Source organism: Oreochromis niloticus, linkage group LG8, assembly GCF_001858045.2.
Source record: "Oreochromis niloticus isolate F11D_XX linkage group LG8, O_niloticus_UMD_NMBU, whole genome shotgun sequence".
Classification (NCBI taxonomy): Eukaryota; Metazoa; Chordata; class Actinopteri; order Cichliformes; family Cichlidae; genus Oreochromis; species Oreochromis niloticus.
This window is the reverse complement of record NC_031973.2, coordinates 18,329,843-18,350,943: the sequence shown is the minus strand read 5'-3', so window position 1 is coordinate 18,350,943 and position 21,101 is coordinate 18,329,843. Positions and strand designations below refer to the sequence as shown.

Here is a 21,101-nt window from a genome sequence, read left to right as displayed (position 1 = left end):
GTTGTATCGGGTCAATATGGCAACCACGCAGGTAAAGAGTGAGACGTTGTGCAGTTCTCTGTGCTAAAACCTGGATTGAATGTATGGTTAGTGGTTTAGCCATTAGTCACCCTGGTAATGACACGTACTGTCTGTCCTGTTAACGCGGTCAGACAGGCTTTTAGCGACTTGCCTGTGGATGGGCTACACTTCTCGTTTTGGAAGATGAATGTTTTCATGATCTAATCCTTTAATGAAGGCGGGTTTGTCAAAAATTAGTCTTCGCCCATGGTAATTCTTCTGCTCTTGTGCTGACAAAGTTTGAAATGTGAACAGACAATTAAGGAAAAGTAATGTTTGTTGCAATTGAGCGCAAACTGGACAAGTAACCAGTTATTCCAGAGACAATGGAAAATCAGTGTTGACTGTAATGAAGGTCTAATTTTGCTGGGATGTGTGTGTGTGTGTGTCCCTCAAAGCTATACATGGTATATGAGGTATTTTCTATTCAAAAGAAGGATTTTGCCATTAGCAATGAGCTCATGCGTTCTGGAAGAAGGCATAAAATGAAGTATTGATAGTAACAGTGATGATAATAAGAGTGATGCTACTAGACAAAATCCAGAATCTGCTCTCACATTGTTATATCTGTGAAAGGAACATCTTCTAATGCTAGCAAGCTAAGGCATTTTTCAAGTATGCCTTGAACATGTGTATTGATTTTTTTGCAACTTGGGTTGTCTAAACTGCATTCCTCTATTATTTCTCAGCCTTATGTTATTATTTCTGGTCATAAATATAATTTAAAAAAACATAGTCAATGTAAATCAGCAACCTGTCCAACAGATTTAGAGGGCAGGATTTAACTGTATCCCCACAGAGACACAAAAAGAATCTAAATTAATTCTAAAGACGTAACATATGGCTGCCCCCTTGATGTGCTACATTTGGTGCTCCGTCGTCAGATTTCAAAGAGCATACTAGATACCTCCTTGTGTGCCGTGTATGAGGGTACATTTCTCCACGTTAACCGTGGAACAAATTTTTTACCTGAACATTACTGTAGCAATGTTTTATTACGATGATGATGACTCACCTAATCAGCATGGAAATGTTCCTTTCAAATCTCTGAGCATCTGTAAAACACGACATGCAAGGTTATCATCGTTATTATTAACGTTTGAAGGAAACGCAGATGGCTTTTGTTGCATCTTAGTATTGTGGCTGCCATTGTACTCTGTGCTCGATGCTACTGCAGAGAAAGCTCATTCTCGTAATGTTCAGAAATATATGACCCCTTTTAATGAAGTTGACAAGCTTGAGACTGTACATACCGATCATCTGTACCTAATTGTATTATTGAGTTTGGCTACAGATGGAGTTCTGACATGTCTGTATCCTCTGCATCACCCATTGCTTACAATGGATGCTTCTGTCCAGGTGACATTTATTGGTTTGTTGGAGGCAAAACTCCTTAATGAAATGGATTATGGTATCTGAGACACCAAATTGCGAGACAAGAAAATGGACTGACCTTTTGGTTCTTTAAAGGTAAGCTGTTCTGTTTGATAAAACAATATAAAAAAAGATAGTCTGCTTTAAAAGATTTGAAAGAGAAATGTGCAAAACAACAAAAATTTTAGATTACACAAAAAAAACTATATATAAAAATGTCATGTGTTTTCTTTTTCTTTTGTTTTTTATTTCCAGTTGTTGGTTGTATCTTAGTATGTGGTATTATCAGTTTGGGCCTTTATGGATTGTCATTAAATGTCATTTTTTTCCCCTCAGAAATTCATCCAGGTACACAGTGTGACAGAAGAGTGTATTTCTTGAGTTATAGCAAAATCAACATGTGCAATATTTACACTTCAATGACTGTCATGCAGTGACTGAGAGGTATATTATTTCGCTGTTTACTATTTGTGTGATTTCAGTTTTCTGCTTCCTGTAAGGACATAGTCTGTTATTAGAAACATACCACTTTCCTTCTTTGTTGTGATTTCATCCTACAGAACACAACCACAACTATTCTAAATATGAAATGCATTAACAAGTTTAAAATGACAAATGACCTTTCAAATAAGTTATTGCGTGAAATTTTATAATATAAAATGAAAAATATGTCAAGTATAATTGTGTTTAAACTTTATTTTCTGACCTACTTTTTGTTACCTACACACGTTTGGTTTTTCAGAGGTTAATCAGGAAAGAGGAAATACTTTCAAAATAAGGTTTTGGATCAACACTATGGCTTGCCCCAGTCATGTTATAAAATAATTACATTTAAAATGATCTTTTTGTACAGAAAATGTAATTTTTGTTTCTTACAGAATTATAGCAAACATGGCTATATACACTCACTGGTCACTTTATTAGAGTTAGTACAGGCTGGGACCGCCTTTTGCCTTCAGAACTGCTTTCATTCTTAATAGGATAGATTCAACAAGATGCTAAAAGCATTGCTCAGAGGTTTGGGTCCATATTGACATGGTAACATCACACAGTTGATGATGATGTGAAACCACATTCCAAAGCCTGGAAATTTGGGGACACTGAACTCATTTTCATGTTCAAAAAAACACTTTAAGATGATTTGAACTTTCTGATACGGCAGGTTATCCTGTTGAAAGCAGCATTATAAGATTGGTACACTGTGGTTATAATATGATGGGCATGGTCAGCAGCAATACTCAGGTATGTTGTGATGTTTTTAAACAATGCTTAGTTGGTACTAAGGGTCCCAAGGTGTGACAAGGAATATCCCCCACACCATTATACCACCATGAGCAATGTCGTTTATGCCAAATTCAAACCCTATCATATTGATATATATCATATGTTGCAGCAGAATTTGACACTCATCAGACCAGGCAATGATTTTCCAATTTTCTATTCTCCAATTATGGTGAGCCTGTGTGAACTGTAGCCTCAGTTTCCAGTTTCTTCTGCTGCTTAAGCTTATTTCACTGCATTGTTCAATCAGAGACACTCTTCTGCATACCTTGGTTGTAATCAGTGGCTATTTAAGTGACTGTAGCCTTACTGTCAGCTTGAAGCAGTCTGGGCATTCTCCTTTGACCTCTGGTATTTCAGTCCTGAGAACTAAATGAACGATTTTCTCTTTTTTCTGACCATTCTCTGTACACCATAGAGATGGTTATGTTAGAACACCCCAGGAAATACTCAAATACTCAGACCAGCCACGTGTCACCACCAACCATGTAAAAGGACATTCAGAGTTACTTAAGTCACTTTTCTCTAATATTTCGATATTTGTTTTTTAATGTCAACAGGTTGACTTGACCATGTCTACATGCCTAAATGATTTGAGTTGCTGCCATGTGATTGGCTGATACTTGTATTAAACAGGTGTAGAATAAAGCAAACTGTCTCACACAAACAAATCTATCTATCTATCTATCTATCTATCTATCTATCTATCTATCTATCTATCTATCTATCTATCTATCTATCTATCTATGTCAAGGATGGGCTCAAAAATACTTTGGAATAACAATATTTTAATGATCTGTTATTCTTTGCTGATTGAAATCATAAAAACAGATATATTTTTATCATTTATTTTGGAAATGATCTTTTTAGCAACATTGCAATTAAAGAAGAAAAATTTAACACAAAGTGCTCCACAACATCACCTGCAGTCTAGAGTTGGCCTACATCAAAGTACACCTATGACACACACTTCATACTAGCTGCATTTGCTTTAACTGAGCTATAGAGAAAAAAGAAAGTACACAAAGCTCATACCACTAACTCCATAATTAAGGTGTACTAATTGAATAAGAGGTGTTGGTGTGCCAATCACATTCTAACAAATTCAACAAAAAAACGAATAACTCTGGAATCACTATAGCGTGGAAACCACGTTAGTAAATCAACTGGTCCTTCGTGTTATATTAGGGCAATTATATATTAGCCACTCTGCCAATTTTTATTACTAGTATAAATTTACAAACAGGCTAAAAAGGGAAATCAAACAAACAAATCACTTCTTTCTGGTGATTAGACATTTTCCATGCAAGGCAACTGTGAAACGACTCAGTGGCTATGACACCAACATGAACAGAACTATGCGCCTGACACTGTGGCTTCTCCTTGTTCTGCATCATTATCACTACTTCTTTTTCTGAAAGGGTTGATTGTGTGTTGTAAAGTGTTCTTAAGCTAAGTGAAATGAGGTGAGGGAAACTGTATATGCAATCGCAGTCTTGTCTGCAAGATGTATTATAAGTTTAAGCCGCATTATAAAACAAGTTCAAGGGAATAAGCATTGCAATAAGTGTTGCATCAGCTATGAGCCATATCCATGAATCTGAATGTGTTTAGATAAAATGTTTGGACCTTACATCTGGGAGATTGTATCTGAAATATCTTTGGGGGCACTATGTAAAGTAATTTTCTTGAATGTAATTGTCCTTGGCTTGTACTCCGGTCTCCAGAGACCTCAGTCCCCACGAGATGTCTTACACATAATGTTAAAGGCTTGCACAGTAAAATAGCAATAGACGACACAGCTTCAGTATAATATGGTTAGGCTCTATTGAAGTATTTGTGAAACCAGTAAAGACATCAAAAGAAATGTTCTGTAACACCATGAGAACACCATGAGGTGACACATCTTGAAGCATATCATAATTATCTGTTCTGTAGCATTTTTCCTGTTTGTCAGCTTGTATTAATAGCGAGCAAACATATGGTACGGAGAATGTGCAAGACTTGACTTGAATTTGTCCTTTTTCTGCCATGTTTGAAAAGAGCAATACTCACATGGAGCGAGGGGGGTGTGAGAGCGAGAAAAGAGTGTGTATGCTGCAGAAAAGAATGCATTAATATGTGCCGAAGATGAAAGAGAAATGCTCAAAAGCGAATACATTTTTAGCATTCTGTGATCTTGGCGTGCATATAATGTAATGCAAGAGGGGTACATTTAAATTAGCAAAGGTGGAATTTAAAAATACCAGTTTCATCCCTTGCAGCAAGAACCAACCACAGTCCACAGGAGGTTTATATATCAACAAAAATCTCCACTTGTAATTTTAAACTGTGCTTTCTATTAAAAGGGAAAGAGGAAAACCTGATTTCTGTTTGCAAAATTCTCCCTGTGCAATCACATCTCCTTTGCACAGTTGTAGAGCAGTCATTTCCTATAAATCCACTGTGCCTGCACTATCCTCTCCTCTTCCCTTTCGATGTCTTCTCCCTTCAAATTCAATAACCTCCCAGCTGTGTGTTTCTCCAGGGATTCCCCCAGCTCCCCTGGCCCACAGACAGACTGCAGAATCTGTGGGGAACCTGACACAACATAAACTCCACTGTGAAGCAGAGGTGTCAGAGTCTGTGGGCTGCAGTGAGGAGCCATGGAAATGCAAAGGCCTTTTTATTTCTTCACACTTTAAAGGTTGAAGTGAAAAATGCATGCGTAAAACACGAGAGTATAGTGTTTGATATGAATGTGTGAAAAAGTACAACCTATGACCTATTTATTCATTGTAAAGTGAAGATTCACTAACTACTAGGCTTAACTCTGGCTAAGGAAGCATGAGAAAAGCAGTATGGAATTATATGAGAAAAATGTGACATTGACCCACTTGGGTATAGTTTGTGCAAGACGGGTAAAAGGAAACCAGTGGCCCTTTGATTTAAAGTCTGCTCTTTAAAGATTCATTTTTTGACTGTTACATGAAGGTATGTGCTTACTACTGATGTACTTTGAGGGCTTTCTTATACTGTACTGAACATACAGTGCTTTGCTTTTATTTTGGTCTATATTTAGACCCCCTCAGCATTATTAAGAGGCATTGAGCAGATCTTTTTTGTTTGGTGATACAGTTTCCTTTTTCACCCCAAAGAACTCAATTATTAATCCAGACATAGAAGATAAACAAACATACCATAGGGAGACTCTTTTTGCTAGACATGTATAGCCATCTCGTGTAACTTGCAAGCACTCAGGAGCCCTTGTAACCCCAGACAGTTCTTTTCCTCTACTGGGGATAAAACACTCAACCTGACCAACAAGACTTGTCACCCGGAAAAAAAAGCTGTATATCTTTCTCTCCACTGAATATTGCCAAATGGGTTTGGAAATAGAGCCGCTGCTGTATGTGTGTGGGGAATTAGGCTGATGGCGACTTATGTCTGGTTTGCATGTCTTCTAAGTCGTTTTTACTCATGCACAAATACTTTTATTGAAATTAGTATTATTTACGACTGTTTTATACATAAAATAATGTATATGAGGTAGGGCTGTTCAAAATGTAAAAATAATATAAAGGTGCTGTGGAAATCTGGTATATGGTGGGTGAGGAGGTTTAAAGTAATTACTTTCCTATTAATATTCTCTTTCCAGCATACATCATAAACTGACACGTCCTATGTATTTACTGGAAGAAGATCTGTAGTAAATTGTTCCCCAGTGCATTCACTCCCACATACTAACACATTTTTCAGGCAGTGGAGCTAATGTTGTTATTAGATTATTACACTTACTTGAATATTGATTTGCCATAACTGCAGGTAGGGGCAATGCCTCTACTTTGCCTTGTTAATGTTGTGGCACTCTATGCATTTAATAGCACTATGAATTATGTAGAGACTTTTAGCCTACTTTGATGCTGTAGTGATATTCAGCTCTAGCACTCAAGCCACTGAAGGAGCAAAATATGAAGCTGCAGCTAGCAAGCAGATAGCTTAGCACAACAAGTTGACATGAGCCAGGGAAAGGTATTTTGGATCTGCTGTCCAAAGGTAAAATCAGCTCACCTGCTACTCCACTGCTCAGGAATTAGGTGAATAATTTCTAAATCTTTGAATTCATACTTAATTTTCTTTCCAAAGTGGAAAAATTACACATTGTAGCAGTAGTTAGCCTTACAAAGCTAGTTTAGTTAGCAAGAGTAAGAAATAGCTCAGCTGACACTTGACGTACACTCATTTATCATTACATATTTTTATACATAATTATTATGCACAATTATGCACTTAAAAAACATTCAGTGTTTGCGGCAAATGATGTATACAATTACCTTAAATTGTTTCACTGTTTAAAGTTCGAGTTTAAAGCTAAACTTGTAACTATGTCCTTGAATCCTAGTTTATTTTTAGCATAAAATACGGTATATTATCTAATAATTATAGCCTAATTATTATGTTGATTGTGACAACCCAGGTGACAATGGACATGTCTGGACAGGTTGTCATCTCTGAGATAACACCTTGGACCTTGCTTACACTAATACTATACTGCCAATTTAGCAACACTGAATCACCTACAGCATGTAACTTTGGAGTTATAAAAGAACACATAACATAGACAGAAAGCCCAACTGACAAGCACAGTCAAAACAGATCCATCTTAATGTTAAGCAACAAAGTGGCCTGAGTATTTGATCTCCCAAACAGTGGAAGAAATTATAATAAATGCCCCACAATACAACAGTGCAGCAGCACACAAGTGACCAAGTGATAAAAAGTCTGCTTATCCATAGCCATTCCAGCAAAGTGATTACACATGTGTGGGCTAAGCTTGTAGAAGAACAACAAACAACACAGTTTTCTCAGATTTGTGCTCAAGAATTTCTTCTCATGGTAGGGAGCTGCCTAAAGAAGCAGTAGGTTAGGAAGCTTTGTCAAGCTTAAAGTCAGAGTTCTCTGCGTTATGAAAGCGGCTCTCTTTTTACCTGGATAAATCACTGTGATAGATTATACTGAATACACAACCTCAGTTTATATTGTGAGTCTCTGTTCGAAGGATCACCTTTTCACAGATTCTTTTGTTTAAATAATGTTTTCAATTGTATTGCCACCAGAATGTGCATGTATTAATTTTGTTATTCAAAAAATGTCTAAATGTTTTTATTCTTGATTTTAATCTGCTGCTTAATCTGTTTTAAACTGCTGGAAGCTGCTAGGAAACAGGACACACATTAAAATCCATTCAGTCAAATTAAGATTAATTTCACTTTGATCTGCAAACAAACTAAAGTGATTTCCATGTCGTCTTTATTAGGCTGTGGAACAGTAACCTTTAATGATTAAACGGATCCAGTTTAAAGTTTCAGAACTCTAATTTGCAGCGGTCACCTTGGAAATAAACAGCAGCACTGAGAGCGCACTCAGTGATAAAATAATTAACTTAAAATGTTTATTTTACCACTCTGTGAACTAAATCCGCATGTCATAATTTTCTGCAGAATTAGCCTCTTGTCTTTTTTGTAAGAGTGTCACATTTTCACAGTTATTTTTTATGTGCTTTATAGATTTTAATCAACATGTTATCATAATCAGGTGACACTCATAGGGATCATTTTGTGTGGATGAAGAGTCATGTGACCTGTGAAATGCCCCCTTTTTATGTGAGGCCTGAAGCAGAAAGCCTGAACTAAGAGAGAAAGATGAAAACTACTGCCACCACTATTGCCAGCTGAGGTTTGGCGTATTGTCAAGCAAGTTGTGTTGAACATAACCCTTTGACAGTGATATTGTGTTGGTGCAGAGCCTGTTCTAATTTGGTGCATTTCTTGCAGCAGTACCAACTTTGGGCCTGGCAATTTTGAGGATCCCTCTTGATGGGCTAGCTTTTGTTTAGTCAGTATGAGTGGAAAACACTTTAAACTGGTCATCAGCCACATTTTTTCAGAAAAGGGGGTTATGATTTGAAGTTTGATTACACAAACAGTAAAAAGAAAACAATAATTTAATAGCAGAACATTTCTCCATAGACAGGCAAAATTGATATCATTGATGCCCACAGATATAAACAGATACTTACATGTGTACCAAAAATATGATATGGTGATCAAAATGTAAAAGACTGTAATTTCTCTAATGAAAGATATGCTACTTTTGTGATAGCGGGTGGTGAATATAAGTAATGAATATAATACATTATTTATATAGTAATATATAATATAAATATTAATTTCCTTGTAAATTAATTTGTCAGAAATTGTATTTTTTTAATATAATTTGTATTGAAGATATTTTTGACACTGACCAGTTGTTTGACCAGTTTTTGCATTCTTTTCTAAAATGCCTAAAGAGATTCCGAAGTCACTCTGACTCCAAGATAAATGATGTAAACACAATTATGACATTGTGTGCTATCAAAATGTGTTTCTATCTGATATTAACAAACTGTGTCTAAGCACTGCAAACTTGATATATATTCAGAGGAAAATGTGTGTATGCATGAAAAGAGTTCCTAAGAAAAGGTGGATTGTCTTTGGTCATCAATCTTTTTATTTGTATCAAAAACATGGGATTTTTCTTGGTATTTAAAAAGATGACTCATGGAGAATAGAATAAACTTACCTCTCCAGATTTTTAGATGCCCTCCCACCCATTTTGCTTATTCTCTGTTTTTCCTAAAGATGGACGTTTTTTGTCCTGAGGGGGTTAAAAATATTGACAACAAGAGTTACTGACTGAGTAGACAGCCAGGTTGTTGACATGCAGCAGAGTACTCCAGGTACCTAACAGCCTAAGCAGTCATACGTGTTTGTGGGTTACATGATACATATTTGATATGATATATTTGTTTCACTCGGGGCTGATCTACTGAGTTTTGCACAAGCAGTCAAAAGTTTATAGAGGAAAGGGAAGGATGTGGGCGCTTGTTTGCAGGCCACATGAGCTTTGCTGCTTGCTTCACATCTTTACATATTGGGAAATTGATGCAACACTGCTTTGTTCTGTTGGCTTACGATATATATGAAGAGATAATGAGATTGTGTTCTGTTCTGATTGAAGGGGATGATGACATCGATACGAAATAGCTCTGGTCTTCCCATGGCTTCTGTGCGTGATCTACACAGATACATCTTTGTCTAATGGGTCGTTTGACCTGCACCAGTTTATGCTGATTGAATCACGGTGAAATAAGCATGTAGCAGTTTGGATCCACATTGCCAGCTAGATACAGCAGGTAGGATTCTAGTCTGTTTCCTTTTTCTTTGTAACAATGCCTGAGAAATGATTGAAAGTAGAGGCGACTTCTATAGAAAAAGAAAAGAAAGAAAAAAAGAATTAAATGGCCAAGCGGATGCAGTCTTCAAGTATCATTTTGTGCACGACATCAGTGATCATAAGAAACATACAGAGAAAATAGATTCTCAGTGACATTTATGCAAATGAGACTGTGGCATGTGAGTCTGCACCCAGCATGACGAGAGGGGAATTCACCATCACTTGGCTGCTCTACTGCTGCTGCTGCTGCTGCTGCTGCTACCATTAGCATTAGCATTGTTCACACATCCCCTCATCTTAGGCCGCTTCCACACCCCTCCTTCTCATCCTCTCTACCCCAACTCCTCACCGTGTCTCCACCCTCCCAGCACCACCACCCCCTCACCCTCGTCTCTGCCTGCCTGCGTCCTCTCTTTCCTGTTCTCGCTGCAGTGTTGCTATAGCAACGGAGAAATGTGGGAATACCTCCGTCCTTCAGAGAGGGGGGATGGAGGAGGGGTAGGGGGGAGATAGAGGCAGAGAGGAAGAGGGAGAGGATGGGAGAGAGACGGAGAGTTAAGGGGCAGACAGAAGAAGAGACAAGAGCAGAGGAGTGGAGGGAAGACTGTTAATTAAAAGACAGACAGAGAGGGGCTGCGACTCACTGAATGGACACCATTGCCTGTCACTGAGACTCCTGACTCACTTAGTGACTCCAACCGTTTGTCCATCTCCTCTGGCCCCTAAAAGCTAACCCCCCCCCCACACACACACACACACCACACACACTACCACCACCCTCCCATTGATATTCAGTCTCTGCGATGAAGAAGACGCCACTGTTATCAGGCTGCAGAGGGGTGTGGGTGTCTGTGTGGGTGAGGGTGGGTTCGACTCAGATGGCATAGTGTCGCACAGCCATGGCGTAGCTTCACGCTGAGCCTTACGCACGCCATTTGTTTGACGATCCATGTGTTCTGGATGTCTCCATTTGTAGTGAGGCTGCAGTTTCCATGACAACGCCCAGACTAAAATAGCACCCCCTTCCTCCCCCCAACCCCCACCCCAGCTCTTCTCTCATACACTCATAACTGTTCATTCCTGATCTTGAGGCTCGTTCTAGATGTCCCATACTGCTCGTCTCCATTCATCATATGGACTGAAGCACTAATACCGCCAACACCATCATCAGCTCCACACACACAAGTGCACACACACGCACACATACACACACACACACACGCACATGCACGCGCACGCATACACGCCACTCATCACATCTCCTCCCACCTCTTATCTCCCATTTTCAGTCTCTCGGTCGCCCTGCAACAGATTCTGTCAACACGCATCAACCTCTGCGTTGCCATGGCAACGGTCTTGAAAATCGCTGCAATTATTTCAACAAAGACAAAAAAGAGAAAGAGAAGGAGAAAAAAAAAAGGGAAAAACCACACTATAGCCACTCGGGGGAGAGGGAGGGAAACTGATCGAGTGAGAGATGTCTGCCTGTGTGTATGTGTTGGTGCTTTATGTTTATGAGAGCAACAGAGGGAGAGAGTGTGTGCGTGTACATGCATGTTTTGTGACCCTTCAATGAACCAGTGTGTGAATTTAAGCATTTTTCGAACAAATATGCAAATGCGGTGATGTGATTTTACATTATATATGAGTTTCTTTTGGCACCATATGGTAAAAAAGCATTTATTATCCTCCACTAAAAACCCTAAATGGATATGCAAATATATGTATATGTTACTGTGAGATGAGTGCAGGTGGACTCACTGACCCATCTGTAAAGGGGTATGGTTTTCAACCCATACCAAAGTCTGTATCACACACATGTTGCCCGCATGCGTCTGTGTGTGTCTGTGCTTGTCTGTGTTTGTGTACCAGTGAGAGGATTACTGTGTAGTGCTGTGCTGTGGAACTGAAGGGGTTAAACAGATGTACACAGAGACCACTGCACAGTATCAGAGTTTTAAATTAGTTCCGACATATGCTGAACGTCAGTGCACATATATTTTTTTAAAGCAGGCATTATAGTTGCTACAATGGACTTTATTACCAGTTCTTTAAGGTAAAGTTTTTTAATGGTCCCTATGTAGGACATTAAAAGGGACCAACAAGCAGGCAGTCAAATAAAATGTTCTTTAACGACTTAGAGAAAAATACAGAACAAAAGGCTCTGCAGGACCATGGCAGAACTCTCAAGTGTCTAGCAGAGTTCCCAAAAAGGGAACAAGGAAACCAGGAAAGCGAATAACCGGGATTAAACAGGTAGATCACATGATGATATGGAAAAAATTGACGGAAAACACGCAGATTACACACCGGGGAGAATGTTAATACGACTGAGGTGAACTGAATCAGACGCTAAAGTGGGTGTGAAGAGAACAAAGGGAGGAAGTAATAGCACAGAAGCATGTGAAGGAATAACCTTCAAATTAAGAAAAAACAGAAAAGAATAAAGTCGCAGAGAAACAAGAAGACAAAGAGAGGCGAAACATGGAAAGCAGAGAAAAAAAGGAAAATACTCGAAACATGAGGGCAAAACCAATTACACTAAGGTTACAAGCTAAACTGTGACAACTAAAAATACTTTAAATCCAGTGTGTTTCTGTTAATACTGTGCAACACTGTAAAAATTACTATAACGCAAAGAGATAATAATACCTGATTTTTTGTCTTCTTGAAAATAAATCCCAGTCTGTATTGAAAGCACAAAAACTAACAGCATTTTAGTCTTTGTATAAAGTACACATAATTAGCATTGCATACATATACAACTAAGGTAGCATTGTGGTAAAATCTACACGAGCCTTTAGAAAACATTTTAGTGAACTATACAAACAGAAGAATAAAGATATAAATTATCACCAAACTAAAAGCAGAACTGGATACATTTAATCTTCGTCTTATTTTAACTAAGTACACGGGATTCTCGCTCAGTATACAAGCTGCCAGTTATGCTCTTTTTTTCTATGCAGATCATTATCTATAAAACCTAATTTAGTATCTAAAACATTTATGTTACTCTGACACGCCACCTCAGTGAATACTTTAAATTGCTTGTTACAAAAGATGCTATCTTACACTTATCAAACATGATGGCAACGCTGTATAGCTCTAAATCTTTACACTTACTAATCCCATTGTATCTCATAAAGCTACTTTGATACTAACAGATACTTACATGTGTGCCAAGTAAGGGAAAACACTCCAGGCCCTGTAATTTTAGGGCAAAACCAACAGTGGATGACATAGCAAGTTATAATGAGTGTTTGTGGCCCTGGGCCAGTGCTTAAGTGAGGACATGTGTGTTTACGCATGCAGGAGTACAATTTTAGAAGCCAGGTGGGTGCATCTACACTTTGTCATGGCGCTATTGTAAAGCATCTAAATGTGGGGGTGCTTTTAAAGTGAAATTATCCACACAGTCAAGGGCCACACATGTTTTCGTAAGATCAAAAGCTGACACAAAAATGCCTGCCGTGGCGGGCTGTCATGTCATGTGCGCAGCGGGGAATAAAAGGAGACAGTGACTTGGACTCCAGTTGACAATGGAGATAGACTGGGACCAGTAATCCCAGAGGAGAGGTGGAGAGAAAGAGAGAGAGAGAGAGAGCGAGCGACACCCACGCAAGGCCAGGTAGGGAGGCTATAAAAGCACTGCCTAAATTCACTGGAACATGCACTTAGTGTCAGCCTGGGTGTGAGTGAAGATTTGACACACCCACCCACCCCCACACACACACACACACATATATATATATATCTATATGTCTGCGAATCATTTGTACTACAACACCAAAATATGTGAACAAGCACGCTGAGGTAAGTGCAAATCTTCATTTATATTTAAAAAAAGCATTTTGTTGCATGCATGTGCACTCTGCATATTGCATTTTAAAGTTTTAATTAATGTTTGAATCACAACATAATAATTTCTCTTAACTGGAAAGAAAGAACACTATTATCAATAGATCAGTGGCTCAGCTTGTTAACAGATTATGCAAATTTACTGAAAGTGACTATAACTTTTAAGAACAAAGTAACCCAAATTGAAAAAAAGATTGATTTCAATGATTATGTTATATGCTTAGTTGATTCCTCTTATCATAGTCAACATGTACTTAGAGTAAAAATATTATAATAATAATATAAACCATATGCTAAGATCATGATTGGTACACAGAACCCACTTTATCTCCTTCACTGCACTGTTTCTGTTTCTTTTGTTCCCTTATTTAATGTGAAATTGTGATGTAACAGTCTTTTATAGATTAACTTTCTTGATACTTTTCCTCTTTCAGTGAAAGAATTTTGTAAAGCAGGTGACGCTCGACTAGCTGAAAAGATGCAGAAGTTGCAGAAGAGTTTGGGCTGTTTGTTCCTTCTCGGCTGCATCTGTTTGACTGAGTGCCGGGTGCTGAAGTTTGTTGTAGCTGTAAGTTCCCCCATTTGTCCCCCCAACCCCCCTGTCTGTGACTAAAATGGTTAATGATGAAATTTGAACATTTCAGTGCAATTTCATATTCAGCTGTCAGTCAGCAGAGCAGTGTAATCGCATACAAGATGTTTGACAGCATTTCTTTGTTGAATTCCGTGATTATTATATAATCTGGAAGATACTTTGCTGTGCATGGTTACTGATTGCATTGTAGTTTTCCTGCCCGATCAGTATTATTGTTTTTGCACTTTTTTGTGTAACAAAGGATTACTTTGAGCCTAAACTCCAACAGTGTCTAGCATATCTCTCCCACACACTGCAGCTTTATACATAAACCTCTTTACATAACACCTTATTACCCAACTGAATGATTTAAGAAAAAAATCACACTATTCTTATGATTTGGTGTTTCATATTTTTTATTTTTATGTATCCCTTTTTAAAAAACTGTTTGTGTATGTTGCTTAAGTGCTTTAACCACTTACCTTGGGACAGCATACTATAAAATTATATATCTGCTACCTAACTATTACAGCTTATTTAACTGCTTGACAGTTTAGCTAAAGTAAAAGTGTGTTATTAGCTAAACCCACTAAATTCCTGCTAGTCCTCACAAATTCCTGTGCAGCTCCACTGAATTTTATTGAGTTTAGATTCACAAATCTTTGTTTTTTGAAAACTATTATTTTTAGTTACTGATTTAGTTACTTTACATACATACATAAAAAAATCTCATGGTGTTGTGCAGCAATTATATTCGAAAGCCTTTGGATCTTTGCTGACTTGTGTTTGTGTTATTGTGTTATTTTTATGACGCGTTTCACTCGAGTGGTTTGTAAAATTACTGTGGGATCAACAAGAGTGAATCAGACGTGTCCACAATCCCGTTAATTCAACCTTTCTGTTATGTCACAGCTCAGAAAGTGAGCTGTCAGGTTAATAACACTAATGCAGCAGTTCTAACAATTGTGCCTTGATGACATCATCAGAATGACACGTGTACCTCAAATCCTGCCCACTCTGTCCACAGTCACAGATCTCTATTTATTACTTCTGTCTCAGGGTGACAATCTTGTTTAAGTGTGCAGTGTAATGCTAACACAGCAGCATGGCATCATGTGACAATATCAGTTTTGCTGTTCAGGTGTTCCGGCACGGAGATCGATCACCTATTGAGTCGTATCCCAGGGATCCATACGGGGAGGAAGTGTGGGCTCAGGGTTTCGGACAGTTGACTGAGGTACTTGATTTGTCATCGATATTTTGTTTTGTTGTTAACAAAACAAGTGAAGAGATTTTGGGTGTATAAACTGAATCGTCTAACAGTTTTACTCTAGCTCTTATTTTAAACAAAATCATTTGGGCTGTGGTACGGAGGCCCTGAAGTGCAGAAGAAAAGAAAATTGTAGAAATGCCAATACAGCATTTTAGAAAAGAGAAGAATAAAACAAAATACATACTAACAGCATAGCAAGAAACAAACAACAAAACAGTCAAAGCTGTTATTTATCTAAACAAACAAATTAGAAAATAACACCAAGACAAAAAATATAAAGTTACACAACAATACAGAAGAATATTACATAAACCTTTTTCTAAAAAAAACACTGACATTGAAAAATAATAACAAAACAGAAAATTCCATTTCAATAGTTTACAATGTCCTTTCTAAACGTTTCTAGTTTTCTCTTTAATGTTATTTTGTTTTGCGCTTTAAGGCCACCATACTTGAACTGGGATGACACACAGTTCACTAAAATAAAAGTGAAAAAGTAAAACAAAAGAAAAATAATAATAAAGACTTTATGCTTATAACTTGACAAGAAATTCATAAACAGGAGGATCACAGGCTTAAATGCATCACTGTACTTCAAAAACGACACATTCATTTACTTAAAATCTTTCACTATAAAATACATTTTTAACAGACTTGGGGCTTTAATTAAATTCCTTCCTCCTGTGACTTTGCTCTGTTGTCGGGCAATTAGCTGCTTTACAGTGTATAAACTCATTATTTTGTGGTCTTTGAGAAACACTGGTAACGGGGTAAAAGTTGCTTATCTATGTAAAAAGGTTGATTAGGACCATAAATCTGCAGCGTTTTCAGTCAAAAGGTCAAATTCTGCTAAAAATGTAAAATGCTGGCAATTTTCCTTCCAGCTGGGCATGAAACAGCAGTTTGAACTGGGCCGGTTTCTAAGGAGGCGTTACGGAAATTTCCTCAGTGAAGACTATAACAGCAAAGAGGTAGGTGTATATGCAAACACATATGTGTATGTGCGTGTTAATTGCTGTTTCCTTCCCCATCTTTGTTTAGGTGAACTCTGTTGTGAGCTGCCTAAGCCTCTTGTCATGCATGCCCTTCACTCCGAAATGTGAAATCAAGTGTGCGTACGAGCAGTCGCCATCTGTCACGTCTGTAAAAACATACAATAAGTTAATGAGCCTGACTCATTTTGGTGAACTCACTGTCATGGCCTTGCAGTGTGCTAAACATGGGAGGGTAATGTAGCCTGTGGGCTTCATGTAAAGTACAGCTGTCAGCAAACATGCAGCTTCTGTGTGTTGGATCCTAAACATACTGACATTATAAGAGCTTTTTAATTTCTTTTTTGCCTCTCCTTTGTTATACTCGTTACCTTCCTTTTTCTCTTGCTTTAAGTGCTCGTCTTTCTCTCTTAAATAAAACACAATTACCACAACTAATGACAGCTGTTCTCAGAACCTATCACTGACAATCTCTTGCCTAAATCTCAGTGAACTTGTGCCATACCTTTTTGCGTGTTGCCATGTGTGTTTTACTTTCACAAAAGGGGGGCAAAACAGAAGCACTCCTGGTATCACAAGAACATCCAACCTTATCAGCTTGATTTACGATGTGTAAAAACCTGATAGAGAGTGACAGAGAGATATAGAAGAGGGAAGACTGATGTCAGAAGAGATCACAGCAAGACAGATCGTACCCCCCTCCCCTTTCCTTCTCATTCATTTGGCTCTTCTATGACTCTTTGGGTTAAGGGAGTACCTCAGTTGACTTGGGATGACTACTGCTCGCTAAAATAAAAAGGAAAAATTTTAATGAGATTTCTAAATGTAGAAAAGAAACGTAAGCCTCATTTACCCCAGAACACAGCGCATAGTCGGATCAGTGAAACCACTCCAGTACCAGCATATGAATGCTTTTTAATGCCATGTTCTCTCTGTGATTACAACAGATATATGTGCGGAGTACTGACTACGACCGCACTCTGATGAGTGCCCAGGCTTGCCTTGCTGGGATGTTCCCCCAAACCAGACCCATCATGCCCCAGTTACTGTGGCGGCCTATTCCAGTGCACACCATCCCCAGAGCCCTCGACAAGGTGGGCTGCTGAGCCACATAAATATTTTCTTTTCACAACAGCAGCCATGCAAAGCTGATTACAAAATTGTGTAAATTATTTTGGGCTTTTCTCTGTAGCTCCATGTGGCCATCTGTGTGCATCCCAGCTGTGATTCCCCACAGTGTTAGTGTGAAATGAGCATACATTTGTGCCCAGAAGAAGTACCTGGAGTTAACGTTCATTATTTCCACTGATGTTTTAAAGTTGCTGAGGTCACCAGGTAAAGACTGTCCAAGGTTCAGCGCGATGATGACAGAGACCTTCGAGAGTCATCCCTACCAGAAGTTCCTTAAAGCTCACCAGGTAAGACAAAGGCTGTCTCTACACAGTCAGACAGACCTCTAAATACACTGTTCTGTAGCCCATCCTCAGCATCTGTTCAGTGACGTGAATGCTCACAGCCTAGTTTGTGTTCAGCATTTCTTTTCCGTGAGTCATGTGCCTGCTAACCAGTGAAAACTTGCTTGTAACCCCGTTGTTTAATATCATCAGGCTTACACAATCAAAATTGCTGCGAACAAAATCGTTTCCTTACCTCAGCCTCTCCTGGTCTGCTTATCCCGGCCCTAATTTGTAAATTAACTCACATGCTGAAATGCCTATTTCAGTAAGTATATACTTCACAGTTGTTGATGTCAACGTAATCAGCACCTCTAGTAGACGTGTTTGTTATGCTGAAGACATCATGTCCTCTCAGTGATTTTCTCAGGCACGGTGACTCCAGTGCCTACAAAAAGCTGCACAGTGCAATTTCTCTCACATTCTCAGAGACACTAATTAACGGTTGGATTGAATTAGATTAAGAATTACAATAAAATGGTTTTAATTAAATGGAGTCCCACGTGCGGCCTATTAGGGTGATGTTTGAGATCAGGCCAGGGCATCCTGCATTGAATTTTAACACCCTCTGCTGGAGGCAGAGTACCTGCAAGGTATATACACGAACCAAACTGGTGCCATGTATCACCGTGTTATCTGACCAAAGGTTAAACTTACAGCCATCGCCACATTAATGAACTACTAATGCTAATTTATGCAATATTTGATTATAAACCCCTAAAATAGATATCAGTGTGCTTGGACAAATATCCATAAATAAATGGAATGTTACTCATAAAAATGGTAATTAAAGTGTTGTGTTCCCTTGAGCCTTATTATTTAAAGAGTTTAAACTGATGTCCTTATTCTTTTCTTCCCTGTGCAGTACTTTGTGGAGGCTCTCTCCAACCACACTGGCTACCCCGTGTCCAAGCTGGTTGGCAAAAAAATATGGAGGGTCCACGACACTCTTAACTGTGAGGTATACTTTAAAGCAAGCCCACAAACATTTCTGCTACCTATATTATGCACATTACAAGCTGCTACAAAACCCAGATGCAGAGAAGTCACAGAGAAAAACACAAAAAAGGGACAATAATGTGCTGTCTTCAACGTATCTCCAGAGAAATAGAGCGAGGGTAGGAGTGCAGGGAAATCACTTTATACATACAGTAAAAGACGAATGGGGCAACATATTGAAATGATAATTAAAGCATAATGAGATGGGTGGATTCTAGGCCAGGTTGAATCTGTTCATTCAAACTTGCAAAATGAGCATCTGTTATCTTCAGACTGGTGCTAAAAATAGACGGGATAATAGAAACTATGAAGTACGGCCATTTAAACCTCGTTTGTTGCCATGTTGTATAATGTGATTATTAGCGTAAGGCAGTGCCGTAATGAACATTCTTCTCTTCTGCAGAGGATTCATAACTTGACTCTGCCACGCTGGGCCACCCAAGAGGTCTTGGACACCCTGAGGAGAATAGCTTCCTTTGAGGTCATGTACAGCATCCACAGTCACAAGCGAAAAGAGAAGGCCAGGCTCTCGGGAGGTGGGAATTCACATTAGAGGCAATTAATTTAGAGCACTCAAGAGGAAAAAAAAAGAAGAAGCTCTGTTTATCTCATGTGACTGCTGGCCGAAGCTTTGTTTATTAGCACATATGAGCTAATGGGACAAAGATGATTACAGGGCCAAGACAGGATACTCAATAAGGTCAAAAGGATTGTCTTGGTATGTGAGAAAAATTAATTTGCACTGTTGACATTGTGGTAATTCACCAGGAGTCCTGCTGAATGCCATCCTGAGGAATTTCTCTAAGGCTGTAGAGCAAGGGAGCACTCTCAAATTCATTATGTACTCAGCTGTAAGTGCATTGTTTGTGTACGAGCACACATTTATAATCTGCTGTGTAAACTGCTGCTTGATGTACTGTATCTCCTCGCCTTCTTATTGCTGTGGTGCTTGTTCCTCGTTCCAGCATGACTCTACACTCATCACCCTCCAGGCAGCTCTGGACGTGTATAACGGGCTTCTTCCTCCTTACGCTGCCTGTCAACTCTTTGAGTTCTACCAGGAGCATGATGGGTAATGACTTCCTTCCAGTTTTATTTCCTGCACTATTCTCTTTTGCATATTCAAGCACGCTATGTAGGTCAGATGCCCACCACATTTTGAGTTATCGCGGTTTTCTGTTTGGATGCAAATACCTTTCCTTTGCGATCTGATGGAAATTTGACAGCCGCCCAGGACTGCAGTTGTGAAAACATCGCATAATACAAATACATTTGCATAACACTTACACATGTGTGTCCTCTCATTGGATTCGTCCTAATAATTACCCAGATCCTATTCTGTGGAGCTGCACTACCACAATGACTCTCGAAACAACCCCTACCCCAACCCTGTGCCAGGATGCAACGGGATGAGCCCTTGTCCTTTATCCTTGTTTAATGAGCTGGTGAAGGACGTACTGGAGGATGACTGGCAGGCCGAGTGTGGGTTTAAGACAAAATGGTCAAGCACAGGTGAAGAAGTTCAAGTTTATAATCTGTGTCTATGTCTGTATTTGGTGTTGCCACCAGGTTTCAGTGCAACATGTTTATTACCAGATTCATTTTGGGGGGGTGCTTGTCTGGGATTATTCAGAACAGACGGCCTCATTTAAACATATCAAGGCTTTTGGATATTTGCCATGTGTAGCTAAACAGTTGTTGTCTCCCACAGGTACCATAACAGCTCTTGCAGTGGCTGTGGGACTCCTGGCGGTGGCGCTGTTGTTCAGTATAGGGGTGATAATCCTCAGGCGGAGAGGACAGTACTCCAGGGAAGTGTAGCAGAGATGACTGACATACTTGTACCATGAAATATATAAATATAAAAATGCTTCCCAACTAATGTTCAATGTAATATGACCGTGATAGTTATTGTGTGCTTGGGCAGATTTGAGGCTCTATAAAGAATACACAATATACATAAATAATCATGAAATAATTTT

The 21,101-nt window shown here is 38.8% G+C and overlaps 1 protein-coding gene across 6 annotated transcripts; it reads left to right on the top strand.

Annotated features, from left to right (window-relative positions):
* Window positions 1-9,614: 9,614 nt before the first annotated feature.
* Window positions 9,615-20,965, top strand: LOC100699717 (testicular acid phosphatase homolog). 6 transcript variants are annotated; one of them, XM_005448290.4, is made up of 11 exons: window positions 12,789-13,782; window positions 14,262-14,395; window positions 15,543-15,638; window positions 16,559-16,645; window positions 17,614-17,760; window positions 17,986-18,084; window positions 18,986-19,081; window positions 19,523-19,655; window positions 19,888-19,970; window positions 20,085-20,191; window positions 20,450-20,945. In XM_005448290.4, the coding sequence occupies exons 2-11, from the start codon at window positions 14,306-14,308 to the stop codon at window positions 20,769-20,771; spliced, it is 1,260 nt and encodes a 419-aa protein (XP_005448347.1). In that variant the 5' UTR covers window positions 12,789-13,782; window positions 14,262-14,305; the 3' UTR covers window positions 20,772-20,945. The 6 variants fall into 6 exon arrangements, with proteins under 6 accessions (XP_025765453.1, XP_005448347.1, XP_005448346.1 ...); XM_005448289.4 differs by having other exon boundaries at window positions 12,792-13,782; window positions 19,888-20,191; window positions 20,450-20,631; window positions 20,831-20,965; XM_025909668.1 differs by lacking the exon at window positions 12,789-13,782 and adding an exon at window positions 9,615-9,928 and having other exon boundaries at window positions 19,888-20,191.
* The last annotated feature ends 136 nt before the right edge of the window (window positions 20,966-21,101 follow it).